Source organism: Cervus canadensis, chromosome 3 (assembly GCF_019320065.1).
Source record: "Cervus canadensis isolate Bull #8, Minnesota chromosome 3, ASM1932006v1, whole genome shotgun sequence".
NCBI lineage: Eukaryota > Metazoa > Chordata > Mammalia > Artiodactyla > Cervidae > Cervus > Cervus canadensis.
This window is the reverse complement of record NC_057388.1, coordinates 24,494,597-24,513,276: the sequence shown is the minus strand read 5'-3', so window position 1 is coordinate 24,513,276 and position 18,680 is coordinate 24,494,597. Positions and strand designations below refer to the sequence as shown.

Genomic DNA, 18,680 nt, shown 5'->3' with positions numbered 1-18,680 from the left:
GAAATGCAAATGATTTCTGTGTATTGACCTTCCTTCCCATGACTTTGCTAAATTCACTGATTAGCTCTAGTAATTTTCTGATAGTTTCTTTTGGGTTTTCTATGTATAGTATCATGTCATCTGCAAGTAGTGAGTTTTATTTCTTCTTTTTCCAATCTGGATTTCTTTATTTCTTTTTCTTCTCTAATTGCCATACCTAGGACTTCCAAACCTATGTTGAATAATAGTGATAAGAGAGGATACAGTTGTCTTGTTCCTGATCATAGAGGGAATGCTTTCAGTTTTTCACCATTGAGAATAATGTTTGCTGTGGGCTTATCATATATTACCTTTACTGTGTTGAGGTAGGTTCCATCTGTGCCCATTTTTTGAAGTGTTTTTATCATAGATGGGTGCTGAATTTTGTCAAAGGATTTTTCTGCATCTGTTGAGTTGGTCATGGTTTTTATCTTTCAGTTTTTTTAATATGATGTATTCATTGATTGATTTGTATATATTGAAGAATTCTTGCATCCATGGAATAAACCCAACATGATCATGGTATATGAGCTTTTTAATGTGTTGTTGAATTCCCTTTGCTAGAATTTTGTTGAAAACTTTGGCATCTGTGTTCCTCAGTGATATTGGCCTGTAATTTTCTTTTGTGTGTGTTGTCTTTGCCTGGTTTTGATATCAGAGTGATTGTGGCCTTGTAGAATGAGTTTGGAAGTGTTCCTTCCTCAGAAGGTTTTTTGAAGATTTTCAGAAAAATAAGCATTAGCTCTTCTCTAAATGTTTGATAGAATTCCCCTGTGAAGCCATCTGGCCCTGGGCTTTTGTTTTTTGGGAAATTTTGGATCATAGTTTTGATTTCATTGTTTCCAGTTGGCTTGTTCATAATTTCTTTTTTTTTTTCCCTGATTCCTTCTTGGGCGGTAGAACTTTTCTAAGAATCTGTCCATTTCCTCTAGGTTGTCCATTTTATTAGCCATATAGTTGCTCATAATCTCATATGATCCTTTATGTTGTCATCACCTCTACTTTTTCATTTCTAATTTTGTTGATTTTTCTTCCTTTTTTTCTTGATGAGTCTGGCTCTTGGGTTGTCAATTTTATCTTCTCAAAGAACCAGCTTTTAGTTTTATTAATCTTTGCTATTGTTTCCTTCACTTCTTTTTTATTTGTTTCTCCTCTGATCTTTATGATTTCTTTCCTTCAACTGACTTTGGGGTTTTTTGTTCTTTTTCCAGCTGCTCGGGATGTAGACTTAGGTGCTGTCTTCGATGCTTTTCTTTCTTCTTGAGGTAGAATTATATTGCTAAAAACTTCCCTTCTTAGAACTCTTTGCTGAATCCCGTAGGTTTGGGGTTGTCGTGTCTTTGTTGTCGTTTGATTTTAAGAATCTTTAAGAAATCTTAATCTTTAAGAATTATTTCTTCAGTAACCTCTTTGCTGTTTAGTAATGTATTATTTAATCTCCATGAGTTTGTGTTTTTTGCAGTTGTTTTTTTTCCTGTAGTTGATGGTCTCATAACATGGTGGTCAGAGAAGATACTTGATAAAATTTCAGTTTTCTTAAATTTACTGAGGCTTGATTTGTGACCCAAGATGTGGTCTGTCCTGAAGAATGTTCCATGTGCCCTTGAGAAGAAAGTGTATTTTTCTGCATTTGGTGGAAAGTCCTGAAGATATCAGTGAAGTTCATTTGGTCTAATGTTTCATTTAAGGTTTGTGTTTCCTTACTGAGTCTCTGTTTTGATGATCTGTCCATCAGTGTCAGTGGGATGTTCAAGTCCCCTACTATTATTGTATTACTGTTGATTTCCCCTCCTATGCTTGTTAGTGTTCTCCTTATGTATTGAGATGCTCCTATGTTGGGTGCATAAATATTTATAATTGTATGTCTTCTTCTTGGATTAATCCCTTGAACATTGTGTAGTGTCTTTCCTTATCTCTTATAATATTCTTTATTTTAAAGTCTATTTTGTCTGAAATAAGGATTGCCACTCTGGTTTTCTTTAGGTTTCCATTTGCATGGACTATCTTTTTCCATCCTTTTACTTTCAGTCTATGTTTCTGTAGGTCTGAAGTGGGTCTCTTGTGTGCAGCATATATATGGGTCTTATTTTTGTATCCATTTAATCAGTCTATATCTTTTGGTTGGTGCATTTAACCTGTTTACATTTAAAGTAATTATTGAGATATATGTTCCTGTTGGCATTTTCTTAATTGTTTTGGGTTCGTTTTTGTAGGTCTTTCTTTTCTCTTGTGTTTACTGGCTATGTAAGTCCATTTAGTATTTGTTTTAAGACTGGTTTGGTGGTGCTAAATTCTCTTAACTTTTGCTTGTCTGTGAAGCTTTTGATTTCTCCAATTTTGAATGAGATCTTTGCTGGGTAAAGTAATCTCGGTTATAGATTTTTTTCTTTCAGTACTTTAAATATATCCTGCCATTCCCTCTGGCCTCCAGAGTTTCTGCTGAAAGATCTGCTGTTAAGCATATGGGTTTTCCCTTGCTCCTTTTAATATTCTTTCTTTGTATTTAATCTCTGTTAGCTTTATTATTATGTGTCTTGATGTGTTTTTCCTTGGGTTTGTCCTGTAAGGGACTCTGTGCCTCTTGAACTTGATTGACTATTTCCTTTCCCATGTTGGGGAAGTTTTCAACGATAATTTCTTCAAAAATTTTCTCAGTGCCTTTATTTTTTTTCTTACTCCTCTGGGATTCCTTATAACTCCAATGTTGGTGTGTTTAATATTGTCCCAAAGGCCTCTGAGACTATCCTCAATTTTTTTCATTCTTTTTCCTTTATTCTGCTCTTCAGCAGTTATTTTCACCATTCTCTTTCAGCTCACTTATCTGTTCTTCTGCCTCAGTTATTCTGCTATTGGTTCCTTCTAGAGTATTTTTAATTTCAGTAATTGTGTTATTTATACCTGTTTGATTATTCTTTATTTCTTCTATGCCCTTGGTGATTGTATTAACTGTGTTAATTATTTCTTGCATCTTTTCCATTCTATTTCAAAGACTTTGGAGTATCTTTACTGTCATTCTGAATTCTGTCTCAGGTAGATTGCTTATTTCATCTTTGTTTATTTGGTCTTACGACTTTCTGTCTTGTTCTTTCATTTGTGCTGTATTTCTCTCTCTCTTTTTTTTTCTTTTTTCTAACTTGCTCCACTTTCCCAGGCTTTAGGATTGTATTCCTTCTTCATTTTGGTTTTGGCCCTTGGAGGGAAAGGCTGTTGGTCTGAGTGGCTTGTATTGACTTCTTATTAGGGATGACTAGTACCTATGTTCTAGTGGGAGGAAATCAAGCAGGTAGGTAATTACAGAAATAATGGAACATATACGTTCACTTCCATACATACAGTCATAACCAAAGTATTCTAAAGAAAAGAGTATAGGAGATAGACTTGGTGAACAAGGGAAACCAAACGTGATATCGATCAATTAAAAGCAGAGCTAACTAACACTCAATCTGGAAAACTGAGCCTAAGCAGATTGCCAACTGGGGAATATAGCAAAGAGAGCACAACAATTTAACTTACATAGTGAAAAAAAAAAGAGTGAAGGAAAAAAGGGAAAAAGAAAAGAAAAACAAAGAGAAGGGAGAGATAAGAGAATTTTTCTTAAAATTCTTGAAGCATGTTTTCAAAGGGATTGTCACCCCAATATTTTTATGGTAGTTTCTTTTTTGCTTATAAGTAATAATTGTCATGATTCATGATAGGATTATTGAGAAGGTTAAATGAGATAACAAGTGATGATTCTGAGAATGTCCCATAAACTATAAAACATTGTAAAAACATTTTTTTTCTGTTTTTAATTGGACTCTGCTCCAAATCCTGTATAATATAAGCCAGAAGAAGCTACAAGGATCATTTATTCCAATCTTTCCATTTTCTTCTGGTCACATTGTATAGTGAAGAAAACAAAAAAAAAAAAAAGAGAAAAAAAAACCAGACTTTAAGAGTGATAACACTTTGATTTTACTCCTTTTCTACTACTTATTACCTATGTGATGTTGGCCAAACATTTAGTTTCTTTAGGCCTTATTTTTCTCAGTTATAAACTGAGATTATAAACTGATATTACTACAATCTTCTTGTAGTAATATCCTACCTCAGAGTTGTCATATCTTAATGGAATTCTGTATGTAAAAATGATATATAAACTAAAACACAAATATCAGTTTTTCTTCACAGTAAATAATTAGCTATTTAAGAATAGTGTGAGAGGCAGCCCTTAGTTTGCAGACTTTAGGCCTGATGACCATTTTTACTAGTAATTCAATGCAGAAGTACTTATTAAATTCTAATGAAGTATCTAGGATTTGGTAAACTTCCTAGCAAATATGCAATGTAAATACAAAGTAAATGGGAAAGACTTTACTAAGTATTTAAGAGAGTGCTTTAATTATGCTCATTTACTTATAAATAGAGTTAATGGACAGGACCACTTAAAGTTGGAGATATAATAGATGTATTAAGTGGTTAGCACTGCTCTAGCAAATGCCTCTATTTTGGAAGCTTTCTAGCCTCCCCTCTTTTCTACCCATCCTCCCCACTCCTTATTCTATATTAGTGAGACTTTACTTTTTAAATAATATAAGAAATATAGTTATAAAAATTTGTATGTTACAATAGCTTTTATATTGATTATTGATCTAGTATCTTGGTTATTTGTAAAACTGGGATAGTACTCTGTTAACTGTATTTGATTGCTTAATGGAGGGAGTTTTCTATTTTTAAGAGCACTTCTCTGTGAGCTCAATAGTAAAATTCAATGTACTTAGAGTTTATTATATATTGTATCTGTTTACTATCTCTGTTGAAAAATCTTTTACAGAGCTGATATGAAATTTGTAGTAGAAACTCTCCTTCCTTAAAGGTCTATTATAAATGTTTCATTGTATATTTTAATTTTGTCTACTTTAGAAATTTGCTTAGTGTTATGAAATGGAGTTGCTATCTGACCCAGAAAGAAAGAAGATAAATCATAAGCAGCTAATTTATAAGCATCTATGTATTATATAATGATCATAGTAGCAATATATTCTGTGGGAGTAGTTTTTGATCCTATAGTGTAAAAACGCTTCCAGAATCTTCTAAACTGACTTTTAGCTTCCATTTATATTTGTCTTGTATGTGAGTGATGGAAGCAAATTATTTATGTGACCTCAAACTTCCCAAAACATCATCCTTATTTAAAACACAAAGTAGATTAAGAGGTTTTTTTTTCTGCAGCTGATTTTGATCTGAATCAAATGAACTTCTCTTTTATGTCAGTCATTGAGTAGTCCCTCACATTGGAATCACTGATTTTAGTTTGGAATTAATATATACACATACATCTTTTGTCTGTCTGGGACATTGCTTTTTAACATTCCGTGTCCTAATTAATGAGCTCTTACATGTTTTATAACTGAGAAATTACCTAATACTTTTTTGAAACCATGTTAAGAAAATATATGGAATAATGGGTATAATTTGAAACATTTTTATTAAAAATGGGTGTTATGTGTATTTGTCAGTGTTTAGGTTTTAGGCATTTGCTACAACTTTTCTAGTAGTAATGCTTATAATTTTCTTGTTTGTATAGGGTTAATTAAAATAGACCTTATATTTTCTGGTTATAAATTCATTTTCTGACTTTTAAAAATTAAGCTTCCTGATACTTTGTGTATTTTTTAAAGTCCTGAAATTCTGGCTGCTTTTTAGACATTTTGAAATAATCATCCAATCTAGTGTTCAATGTACAGCTGCCCCCCCCCCCCTTTTCTTTATGTAGGTTAATTGAGCACAAAGTTAGAGGGTAAAGTCTTACCATGTATAATAGTATCCTTGGTAATTTTTCTTTGTTTTGGAAGAAATTTCATTCCTGTTTAATTAAACTTCATTCTTATTTAACTAAACTTCTGTAGATAGGTAGGTAGCTGGATGGCTTGCTTACCCATGCTCTCTCTCCTCCGTCATCCTTGTCTTTGTCTGTGAGATTGCCTTCTTTAGTTAGTTTAGCTTTAAGTTATTTTAAGGGTAGATATTTTTTCCTTTATTAAAACAAATTCACAGCCTTTTAAATATTTAAATTATGCTTTCCCTTTTAAATTTTAATTTCAATCACATTTTTCTCATCATGTCAAACAATAGCTTCTTTTGTTTTCTAATATTTTTAAGCAGTTGTTAAAGTCTTGATTAAATATAGATCTCCATTGGCTTTAGACAATCTAAATTTCTGAATCTTACTGTTAAGCAAGAAAGTAAACCATGCCTTGTTTTGCTCCTTTGTTCTTTTTGTTTAGTTGGTAAGTTCTGACTTTTTTGCAACTACATGGGCTGTATCCCATTAGGCTCCTCTGTCCATGGGATTTCCCAAACAAGAATACTGGAGTGGGTTGCCATTTCCTTCTCCAGGGAATCTTCCCAGTCCAGGGATCAAACCCATGTCTCCTGCATTTCCAGGTGGGTTCTTTACCACTGAGCCACCAGGGAAGCCCCTGTTTTGCTACTAGTTTTTCTTTTAATTTGACATGTCTTTGGTGGGAAGACTTCAGAGGTGGGCAGAACAAAGAAGGTAAGAGGCATATAATTGAATATGGAGGATAGAGAACTATTTTTTTATCCACTTTAATTATTCTAGGTGGAATTTCCTATTTTTGTGTCCAGAGGTTTGAGGAACTGAGAAATGTTCTTGGGCATTTAGAGGTGTTGAAGTTGGAAGGCAATGCCAGCTGCCTCTGTCAGTAGTAATAGAAATTTCCTTTGAAGATGCATCTAGAGAGCCAAACTATAAATAACATCTAATATGCTACAAGCCATATAGTAACTTTAAACTGTTTATGAATATTGCTTTACCATATATTCCTTTGTGTTTTTAACAGAGTGATAACTTAATTGGTAACTTAATTTGATCAGATATATACTAAAATTCTGAGGGAAAAGGTATTAATTTTAATAATTACTCTCTAACATTTTTAAAAATAATTTCTAGTTGCTTTTTAATTAAATGGCATTACTCATGGAATTTTATGTGTCTTTTGTTCTACTAATTGTATATTGATTTAAGAATCTAGACTTCAGCATTTTTGATACAGATCAACCGTGAATAAGTGGACTTTATAGGTTTAATAAACAACTTTTTATCGTTCATATTAAAGAATAATTTTATTTGTAATATTAATCCAGTGAGGCAGAAGTAACAAAATACCTCTGACATTTCCTGGTGTGAAATGTCATTCATTTCAAATGACAATTTCAAATGTCATTCTGCAGTGTTTACCTCATGTTTACATTTATATTAGACAACTTAATATGATACTATGAGAATAAAATATGTAAAAATGCTTTTTTTTTGTACATAAATGCCTTTTTGAGGGGGAGGGGAACAACTTAGGTACGTAACTGTTTGCACTGAAATAACCTGGCTTAGAAAACCATGAAAACAGGTGTTTGGGAGTAGTGTACCACAGTTTTCTTTATTGTTCTTTCTTGGCTTCTGTGGCTTTCATTCTTGGGGTTTGAACCTTAGATAGCTAAAGCACTGTTTGAAGAGTTTTTGACTGTATACTAAATTGAATTTTCCTTCTCACAGAATCTTTTAATGGGTCTCCTACAGGAAGCATAAATTTGGTAAGTACTGTTACGACTACTTTAATTCTTAAACTGGTCTGAGAATAATATGAAAAACTGAGCCTTAACATATGTAAATAAATGCTATATTAGGACCCTCAAATCATCCTTTATAAGAAGCTGTTGCACTTTTATAGAAATATTAAATTCATATATAAGGGATCTGTGGATTAGAACGTAATGAAATGAAGTTTATTTTCTTTTTAAAAAATGGGTTTAAATCACCTGTCTGATTTAGTTGCAAGTGATAAAAATTATTTCATCATTTTCAACCTCAGTATTTAATATTTCACTCTGATCAGTGCTATGATGGGCAGTAAATTTATGACACATAAATGTTTACATTGGATTTAGTTTTTTCTTCTTGTTAATTAGAAAAGAAATATAACACTGGTTGGGATGCCTGAAAACCTAAAGATATTTCTTAAGGTCCACACTAACAAGTTCAGGTTATTGGGAAAAAAAACCAAACATTTTTTAAGCTTAGAGGGTTTTACAAGAATTGAGCAACTGTATTCTGTGATTACAGGTTTAAGAATCACACATTTTTAGCACATAAACTGTTCACTGGCATTTCATATGTTCAAGGTGAAATGTGAAATAATGAACATTTCAGTTCTCTTATATATCCATGCTTGTCATTGAATACCTTGTTTCATAAAATGCTACTAGAGAGAAATATTAGTGCTGTGTGCAAGTTTCAGTCCAGAATTTGTTGAGGATGGGGAGATTGCTTGCTTTGTTTTTCCTTCTCCTATCTACATGACTTTTTCTTTTGAACTTTTTGTAATAGATAAGTGGTTGAGAGGTCCATTGTCTTGTGTTCCTTAGCATGACATTTATTTCTAAAATGACCTTATTGTATAAATGTTCCATTATTGTACAACGTATAAGCTTTAACAAAACACTAAAGCAAATCAGCCATAATGTTATGTCAGATATTTTGTAATGTTTTAAGTGTTTTCCTAAATTATCTGGTATCATTACCATTTGCTTCTAATTTTCCATAGAGTTATGATAAAAAGAAATACCTCCTAGAGACTGAACAGTGTTAGCAATATAATGCCCATTAGGAAGAAAAAGTTTCCAAATATGATGAAACTTTTCCTTGGATTGAAATTTTTTAGTATTCATATTTGTAGTTCTTGTACAAGTGTTTGAACACTATTAAAAAATATTTTTTTCTTCATTCCCTATCTGGAATAAATGCTTTTTCAAATAAAAGAGATTCTTTTTATCATATAGTGATATAAAGCAGAACAGTCTGTGATTTGAAAAAGGTGACACTTGACTCAGTGACTTACAGTATGTTGGTTTTTCACACAAATCTGTTAAATCCGAGCTTTTAAGTAGCTGGTCTTTTGGATTTGTTTTTTAAAATACATAGACAAATTTGAATAAACAGTTGAATTTTTACAATAGTTTGATTACAAAAAATTGTTCTTAAGACTGTCAAGTTTTTTTCATATTTAATGAAGATAATATTTATTAATTGTATTAAAATTATAAACTGGATCGTTATAGTTTATTCCAGCAAACTAAACAAAGAAAATATTTAATGTGATGGTTTACTCATTTTGTGACTGAGATTAGCACATAGATTATAAGCATTTTCAAGTGCCATTGTAGTTCTGTTTGCTGAATTGATTATCATAGTAAATTTCAAGTTTTGGTTTTTATCCTAGCATAATGTTACAAAAAACACTTCTTTTTTTTTTGCAAGAATTTCAAGAATCGTAACCCATGGTCACTTTGCAAACTGTATTTTATTTCAGGACAGCATTAATGTACTTGTTTTGAAATCACAGTTTTCTTTGATTAATCAGTACTTGTACTTCTAAATCACAGTGTAGTTCCCATGGTTATAATGTCATCAGTTGTAACTTTATATAGTCTAGTTGATATTTACACATGCATTATAAGTGTGACTAATGGTTAAGAGACATTTCATTGAATTTTCTTCATCATACTTAATGCAAATATTAATTGCATATTTTACATGCGCTAGAAAAGGCGTTTATATACAGAGATTTTCAGCAGCTTCTGGCTTGCATAGTGTAAGATGCTAGCATGGTTAAAGTGGTGAGAAAGCAGCATACAACTTTCTACATGTTTACCTACAAGGGAAGGCTCCCGGTAATAATAATGCTTTTTTGAAAAAGGTGATCGTTTTATATTCCCTGTGCTAGCTTATAGTTAGAAGAAGATTACAGTAGATAACAATTTTAAATTCTGTAGAATATTCCACTTCCTTTGGGGTTCTATCTTTCGTGTAAAAATAATTCTAAAACAAAGGTTTTGCTATTTGTCAAAATGTTTTGTTGTAGGTCAGTTAAAAAATTAAGTGCATTCTAATTCTTTTCAAAGTATTTTCATTCACATTGTATCCTGTTAGAGTTGTAGAACAGATATTACACCATTACCATTGGGAAAACTGAAATACAGAAAAGACTTACTGATATGGCTAAAGTCTGTTAAGGTTATCAGTGGTGAAGTCTGGACTAAATCTAATTTAATTGAATGGTTCTCCCGCTTGACTTGTGGATCATCTGTATGGAGTTACCAAATTTTGTTTCTTCTGATGATCAGTCTTTAGTAGATAGAATTTTGGCTTTCTTCTTAGGATGCAGTTGCTTAATTTTAAATGGCTTTATGTCATATGCATGGCTGCATTAAGGTCATTTAGATGATTCATTAATAACTGGTAATACCACATTAGGAATCCAAAGTTCATTCAGATCCCATGGTTTTTCCAAGTGTAAAATATGTCTGAATCATATACTGTCTGTGTGTTATAGGTCTCTAAGGCCACTTCTGTGTTCACTGATTTACTAAGAGGATTCACAGGCCCCAGCATAGTCATACTCACAGCTAAAATTTATTATAGCGGAAGGATATAAAGCAGAATCAGCAAAGGGAAAAGGTGGATTGGGCAAAGTCCAGATGATACCAGGCCCAAGTTTCCGCAAATCTTCTCCCATGGAAGTCACATAGCAAGACCTAATTGCGCTGGCAGTGAATATGGCAACATGTGTGAAATGCTGCTACCAGGAAAGCTTATCTGAGACTTAAGTGCCCAGGGTTTTTATTGGAGGTAGATCACACAAGGCACCATTTGTCTAGCATATATTAAACTGACTCCCAGAAAGAAAGCCGGTGTTTGGTGTAAACCACATTGTCTATACAGATAGTTTAGGTAGAGTAAGCCACTTTAGCAGTTAGGAATGATGGGAACTTTTTCTAAATCTAACTTCCCAGATATTGTCCCAGGGCGTCCTTTCTAAGGAGAGCAACTTAAGGTCTGTTGTGTTAACTCTTTTCCATACAGTCTCGCCTTCATTATATGCTTATGTTCCCTTCTGTGTACGTGTGGGTGTATGGATATGGAGCAAAAAAGTTTTGAGCCAAAGTTTATAGTTATAAAATTTATTCTGAATCAATTAGTAATACTTTTTGTTTATGGAATTATTTTTAAAAAATAACTCAATCTTAACTGTAGATTCACTTCATTTAGTAAATAATCATAATATTAGCTAACATTTTTTGTGTTAGGCAGTCTTCTAAATGTTTTACATGTCTTCACTTAGTCCTGACATACCCTTTGATGTAGGTACCATTATTCTCACTTTATAGATGAGGAGTCTAACTAAAATTATTTCTAAGTTAACAAAAGTGTTAAGTTAATACAAAGTTGGCTCTAATATATTTCAACATTAAAAAAGTGAAATGTTGATTTTAGAATATGTCTACTTATTTTTATCCACATTTTTTTCTTGCCATATGTTGAATATAATTGAGGAGAAGCAAATTAAGTATGTGGACAGGTAATGAAGGAAGAAATAATCTGATGTATTTATTAAGTTGATTATTAAAATACTTTGTTTTACAGTTTCTTCATCTTATCTCCTCTTTCTCCTATTAGTATAAACAAAGAGAATTATTGTTTGTGAGAGGGAGGTACAGATAAGGACCTAGAGCAAAAATGAGTAATATATATGATACAGAAATCTTTAACATTTTCTTTCCTACAGAATTTAAAATTTTTGTTTTCTGATTTTTTTTCTCTCATCAGTCTTTAGATGACCTTTCAAATGTATCTTCTGATGACTCAGTACAACTTCACGCTTACATTTCAGACACTGGTAAGAGACTTTGTGGTTTAATTATTACTTAAAAACTATTGAGTGTCATTACCCCTACCTTATCTTCCACATTTATTTTTACAAATCACTTTTCTATTCTTTAGTCATATTTTCATGTTACTTTTTTTCTGTAGCATATTCTTCATTAAATTCTACAATGTTTATTATTATATGTGTATTTCCTTTCTTTAAGGTTGTTACTGTTATCATTTGAAAAAGGGTAAATTCTGAACATTTTGTCATTGCTGATAAACTTTGAAACCAATCTTTTCTTTGAGTCCAGCTGATAATTGTCTGCATAATTGTAATTAAATTGTTTTGGGGCAGATTTTAGTTTAGTATTTGTTTTCATACATGCAGAAGTTAGTAGATTTCTGGATAAATGAAGGTTTTGTAAAGGAGTTTATGAAAACAAGAAATGCTTGGATGAGGTGAGATTCATGACTGAATCAGCATGTGTGCAAAATGGCTAGTGAACTGAGGAAAAAAATAATTTCATCATTGGTATTGAGTTATTAGATAATGTCAGTGATGGTTTTCTTATCTGGCTTCTCATGATTCTTATGTGGATCTCTCTTTTGAGGATTCTGATTTTCTAGCTGTTTTGTCCATTCATTCAAGAAGTATTTATCAGCTTCTTAAAGGATATGGAAGCATAATGCTAAGTGTTTTTAATAAGTTATTTCTGTCAGACAAAATTACGTATAAACACTAAAGAGGCAGTATACTAGAGTGGTTTAAGAGCACAACTTTTTATTCAAATTGCTTGGGTTTAAACCCCGGCTTTGCCACAAGTTGGGTGAACTTGGATGATTCTTAACTTCTCTGTATCTTAATTTCCTCATCTGTGTAATGGGATAATAGTAATACTTGCCTCATAGAACGAATAAACTAATTGTATTAGTAGTTATGTGGTGGGCATCATATATTAGTGTCTGTTTGATAAATATTTACTTTACTAGTTGGGCTCCAGAGTCTCTTGGAGTCTGGGTCCCGTGTCCTTAACCTTACGACAGGAAGTAGAACTAGTGCAGTGCGCTTATGGAATGATTCTTGCACTAGTGGACTGGCCCTTCATTGAAGAATCTTGTTTTAAAAAATAGTGGCTAGGTTAGACAATATGCTTAGTGATGAGATTTATTTATATTCTGGTCCTGGTTCCTTATCTGGTTATAGATTAGTAACAAAGAGGTTGCATAGCACCTGCTATGAGTAGTAACATTGTCCTAATGAAAACACAACCTATTATTTACACTGTAATATCTCGCCATCATCTTAAAAGGTATGTAGCCTCATTATCTTTTAAAATCAAATTACCTTTCTATCTTAAGGCTTGTTTTATAATATCCCCATATTCTTCCTTTTGTGCACCCATCCTAGTCTGGTCTCGCTGCCTATCAAATTTGTAAGAAATCTGACTATTATTTTTTTTTTCTGACTATTATTTTTTAAAAAGCTTTCTGACATCCTTCTTTCCTTTTCTACTTCTTGCTAGTTTCCTTGTTCTTATTAACTCCTAATTGGTTATGGTTTGCTGCCTAAGTGGCCCCTGATTTCTGTTATCCTTTCCCAAACCTTTCTTGAACACAGCATGTAAAGCCATTCCTTTGTTGGCATGCTGACACTGTTGAGTGATGGTGGTTTTTTAATGTGATGAAAGTGTTGTACAGTTTGTTCTGCATAGGTCTCCGAGTAAAGGATAATTGAAAGAGGTGAACAGTGAATAATATAGTCTCTGACAGCAAGATGACCAGGTCTATCCCCAGTCTTATATTTTGTCAAATCAGGAACACTGATTGATATTAGATGGAAAGGGAATGAAGGACAATTCTGAATACAAAGTGCAAATCTTAGAAAAACTTTCATGAAAACCTGGGAAAGATTTCTGTCGAACTGCTTTTGCCAGTATAGATTTGTAGCTGTTTTGTGATTAAAATAATTTACTAAGAAGCTGCTCAAACCTTTCTTTGCCTAAGTATATACAAAATACAAAATATTTAGTCAACTCCAAAGCTTGGCCACTTTTTTTTACAATCATGGATCAATATCATCTACTATTAGAAGAGCAATTTATACTTCTGGTCAACATGATAGTCTAAACTGCTATGCAATATCTTGCTTCCTACACATAGAAAAACTGAAAACAGTTGAATAAAAATTTCCTAAAAGGGGAAATCTACAGGTGGAATAGACTATGAGGAAAAGCAAATATAGGGAGATGAAGAGGAGTTGAAGCCAAAGAGCTTATAGGAGTGCAAAGACTGCTCTTTTGATTTTGATAGCATTTTCATGCCCTCAGATTTAAAAGAGGCACAAGTGGGCTAAGGCAGAGGAAAGCCTGGAACCACAGGCCTTTGCATAAAGCCCAGATCCACAGAGGGTGACTTGATGTGGAAGAGGAGCTAGAAGAACTTAGCTACTGTCAGAGGAAAGCGCAAAGAATGTCAAGGTCATGATTGGGAATGGTATCGCTCATATGAAATTGAAAGACTGTCTTATATCACATGTGGGTGATACAAGATTCAGCCATCCTCAAGTGGTTGTGTACCACAGGGAGTATGATAAAAATAATTGTAGAGGAGGGAGGAGCCAAGATGGAGGAGGAGTAGGACGGGGACACCACTCTCTCTCCTACAAATTCATCAAAAGAATATCTGAACGCAGAGCAAACTTCACAGAACAACTTCTGATCGCTAGCTGAGGTCATCAGGCGCCCAGAAAAGCAGCCCATTGTCTTCGAAAGGAGAGAGAAGAAATCAAGTTCCACGCACCAGAACACCGACGCAAACTTTCCTAACCAGGAAACCTTGACAAGCCAATCGTCTAACCCCACCCACTGGGTAAATCCTCCACAATAAAAAGGAACCACAGACCTCCAGAATACAGAAAGCCCAGTCCAGACACAGCAATCTAAACAAGATGAAAAGGCAGAGAAATACCCAACAGGTAAAGGAACATGAAAAATGCCCACCAAGTCAAACAAAAGAGGAGGAGATAGGGAATCTACCTGAAAAAGAATTTAGAATAATGATAATAAAAATGATCCAAAACCTTGAAAACAAAATGGAGTTACAGATAAATAGCCTGGAGACAAAGATTGAAAAGATGCAAGAAATGTTTAATAAAGACCTAGAAGAAATAAAAAAGTCAATTAAAAATGAATAATGCAATGAGTGAGATCAAAAACACTCTGGAGGGAACCAAGAGTAGAATAACGGAGACAGAAGATAGGATAAGTGAGGTAGAAGATAAAATGGTGGAAATAAATGAAGCAGAGAGGAAAAAAGAAAAAAAGATCAAAAGAAATGAGGACAACCTCAGGGACCTCTGGGACAATGTGAAACGCCCCAACATTCGAATCATAGGAATCCCAGAAGAAGAAGACAAAAAGAAAGGCCATGAGAAAATACTCGAGGAGATAATAGCTGAAAACTTCCCTAAAATGGGGAAGGAAATAGCCACCCAAGTCCAAGAAACCCAGAGAGTCCCAAACAGGATAAACCCAAGGCGAAACACCCCAAGACACATATTAATCAAATTAACAAAGATCAAACACAAAGAACAAATACTTAAAAGCAGAAAGGGAGAAACAACAAATAACACACAAAGGGATTCCCATAAGGATAACAGCTGATCTATCAATAGAAACCCTCCAGGCCAGAAGGGAATGGCAGGACATACTGAAAGTAATGAAGAGAGAATAACCTACAACTAGATTACTGTACCAGCAAGGATCTCATTCAGATATGAAGGAGAATTCAAAAGCTTTACAGATAAGCAAAAGCTGAGAGAATTCAGCACCACCAAACCAGCTCTTCAACAAATGCTAAAGGATCTTCTCTAGACAGGAAATGCAGAAAGGTTGTATAAACGTGAACCCAAAACAACAAAGTAAATGGCAACGGGACCACACTTATCAATAATTACCCTAAATGTAAATGGGTTGAATGCCCCAACCAAAAGACAAAGATTGGCTGAATGGATACAAAAAAGACCCCTATATAGTGCTGTCTATCAAGAGACCACCTCAAATAGCAAGAGCCATACAGACTGAAAGTGAAGGGCTGGAAAATTATTTCACGCAACACGGAGCCCAAAAGAAAGCAGGAGTCGCAATACTCATATCAGATTAAATAGACTTTCAAATAAAGGATGTGAAAAGAGACAAAGAAGGACACTACATAATGATCAAAGGATCAATCCAAGAAGAAGATATAACAATTATAAATATATATGCACCCAACATAGGAGCACCGCAATATGTATGGCAAACGCTAACGAGTATGAAAGAGGAAATTAATAGTAACACATTAATAGTGGGAGACTTTAATACCCCACTCACAACTATGGATAGATCAACTAAACAGAAAATTAACAAGGAAACACAAACCTTAAATGACACAATGGACCAGCTAGACCTAATTGATATCTATAGGACATTTCACCCCAAAACAATCAACTTCACCTTTTTCTCAAGTGCACACGGAACCTTCTCCAGAATAGATCACATCCTGGGCCATAAATCTAGTCTTGGAAAATTCAAAAAAAATTGAAATCATTCCAGTCATCTTTTCTGACCACAGTGCAGTAAGATTAGATCTCAATTACAGGAAAAAAATTGTTAAAAATTCAAACATATGGAGGCTAAATAACACGCTTCTGAATAACCAACAAATCATAGAAGAAATCAAAAAAGAAATCAAAATATGTATAGAAATGAATGAAAATGAAAACACAACAACCCAAAACCTATGGGACACTGTAAAAGCAGTGCTAAGGGGAAGGTGCATAGCATTACAGGCTTACATCAAGAAACAAGAAAAAAGCCAAATAAATAACCTAACTCTACACGCTAATTAGAGATACGAAGGAAATGAAGAACCCCAGGTTAGCAGAAGGAAAGAAATCTTAAAAATTTGGGCAGAAATAAATGCAAAAGAAACTAAAGAGACCATAGCAAAAATCAACAAAGCTAAAAGCTGGTTTTTTGAAAAAATAAACAAAATTGACAAACATTAGCAAGACTCATTAAGAAACAAAGAGAGAAAAACCAAATTAACAAAATTAGAAATGAAAATGGAGAGATCACAACAGACAACACTGAAATACAAAGGATCATAAGAGACTACTACCAGCAGCTCTATGCCAATAAAATGGACAACTTGGATGAAATGGACAAATTCTTAAAAAAGTATAACTTTCCAAAACTGAACCAGGAAGAAATAGAAGATCTTAACAGACCATCACAAGCAAGGAAATCGAAACTGTCATAAAAAATCTTCCCGCAAACAAAAGCCCAGGACCAGATGGCTTCACAGCTGAATTCTACCAAAAATTTAGAGAAGAGCTAACACCTATCTTACTCAAACTCTTCCAGAAAATTGCAGAAGAAGGTAAACTTCCAAACTCATTCTATGAGGCCACCATCACCCTAATTCCAAAACCAGACAAAGATGCCACAAAAAAACTAGAGGCAATATCAACTGATGAAACTAGATTGCAACAAATACTTAACAAAAATTCCTAAGTTCAAACAGAATCCAACAACATATTAAAAAAATCATACACCATGACCAAGTGGGCTTTATCCCAGGAATGCAAGGATTCTTTAATATCCGCAAATCAATCAATGTAATACACCACATTAACAAATTGAAAGATAAAAACCATATGATTATCTCAATAGATGCAGAGAAAGCCTTTGACAAAATTCAACACTCATTTATGATTAAAACTCTCCAAAAAGCAGGAATAGAAGGAAAATACCTCAACATAATAAAAGCTATATATGACAAACCCACAGCAAGCATCACCCTCAATGGTGAAAAATTGAAAGCATTTCCCTGAAATCAGGAACAAGACAAGGGTGCCCACTCTCACCACTACTGTTCAACATAGTGTTGGAAGTTTTGGCCACAGCAATCAGAGCAGAAAAAGAAGTAAAAGGAATCCAGATAGGAAAAGAAGAAGTGAAACTCTCACTGTTTGCAGATGAAATGATCCTCTACATTGAAAACCTAAAGACTCTTCCAGAAAATTACAGAGCTAATCAATGAATATAGTAAAGTTGCAAGGAATATATAAAATTAACACACAGAATCCCTTGCATTCCTATATACTAACAATGAAAAAACAGAAAGAGAAATTAAGGAAATAATACCATTCACCATTGCAACAAAAAGAATAAAATACTTAGGAGTATATCTACCTAAAGAAACAAAGACCTATACATAGAAAACTATAAAACACTGATGAAAGAAATCAAAGAGGACACAAACAGATGGAGAAACATACCGTGTTCATGGATTGGAAGAATCAATATTGTCAAAATGGCTATTCTACCCAAAGCAATCTATAGATTCAATGCAATCCCTATCAAGCTACCAACGGTATTTTTCACAGAACTAGACCAAAGAATTTCACAATTTGTATGGAAATACAAAAAACCTCGAATAGCCAAAGTAATCTTGAGAAAGAAGAATGGAACTGGAGGAATCAACCTGCCTGACTTCAGACTCTACTACAAAGCCGCAGTCATCAAGACAGTATGGTACTGGCACAAAGACAGAAATATAGATCAATGGAACAGAATAGAAAGCCCAGAGATAAATCCACGAACCTATGGACACCTTATCTTTGACAAGGAGGCAAGGATATACAATGGAAAAAAGACAACCTCTTTAACAAGTGGTGCTGGGAAAACTGGTCAACCACTTGAAAAAGAATGAAACTAGAACACTTTCTAACACCATACACAAAAATAAACTCAAAATGGATTAAAGATCTAAATGTAAGGCCAGAAACTATAAAACTCCTAGAGGAGAACATAGGCAAAACACTCTCCGACATAAACCACAGCAAGATCCTCTATGACTCACCTCCCAGAATATTGGAAATAAAAGCAAACCTAAAACAAATGGGACCTAA

The 18,680-nt window shown here is 33.6% G+C and overlaps 1 protein-coding gene across 3 annotated transcripts in view; it reads left to right on the top strand.

Annotated features, from left to right (window-relative positions):
- The window catches only part of SNX13 (sorting nexin 13), a 153,203-nt gene that overhangs the window by 100,557 nt on the left and 33,966 nt on the right, over positions 1–18,680 (top strand). For all 3 annotated transcript variants that reach the window (XM_043462781.1, XM_043462782.1, XM_043462783.1), the window contains 2 exons: positions 7,574–7,611; positions 11,684–11,753. In XM_043462781.1, the coding sequence (XP_043318716.1) occupies positions 7,574–7,611; positions 11,684–11,753 (108 nt within the window). The remainder of the gene's footprint in view (positions 1–7,573; positions 7,612–11,683; positions 11,754–18,680) is intronic.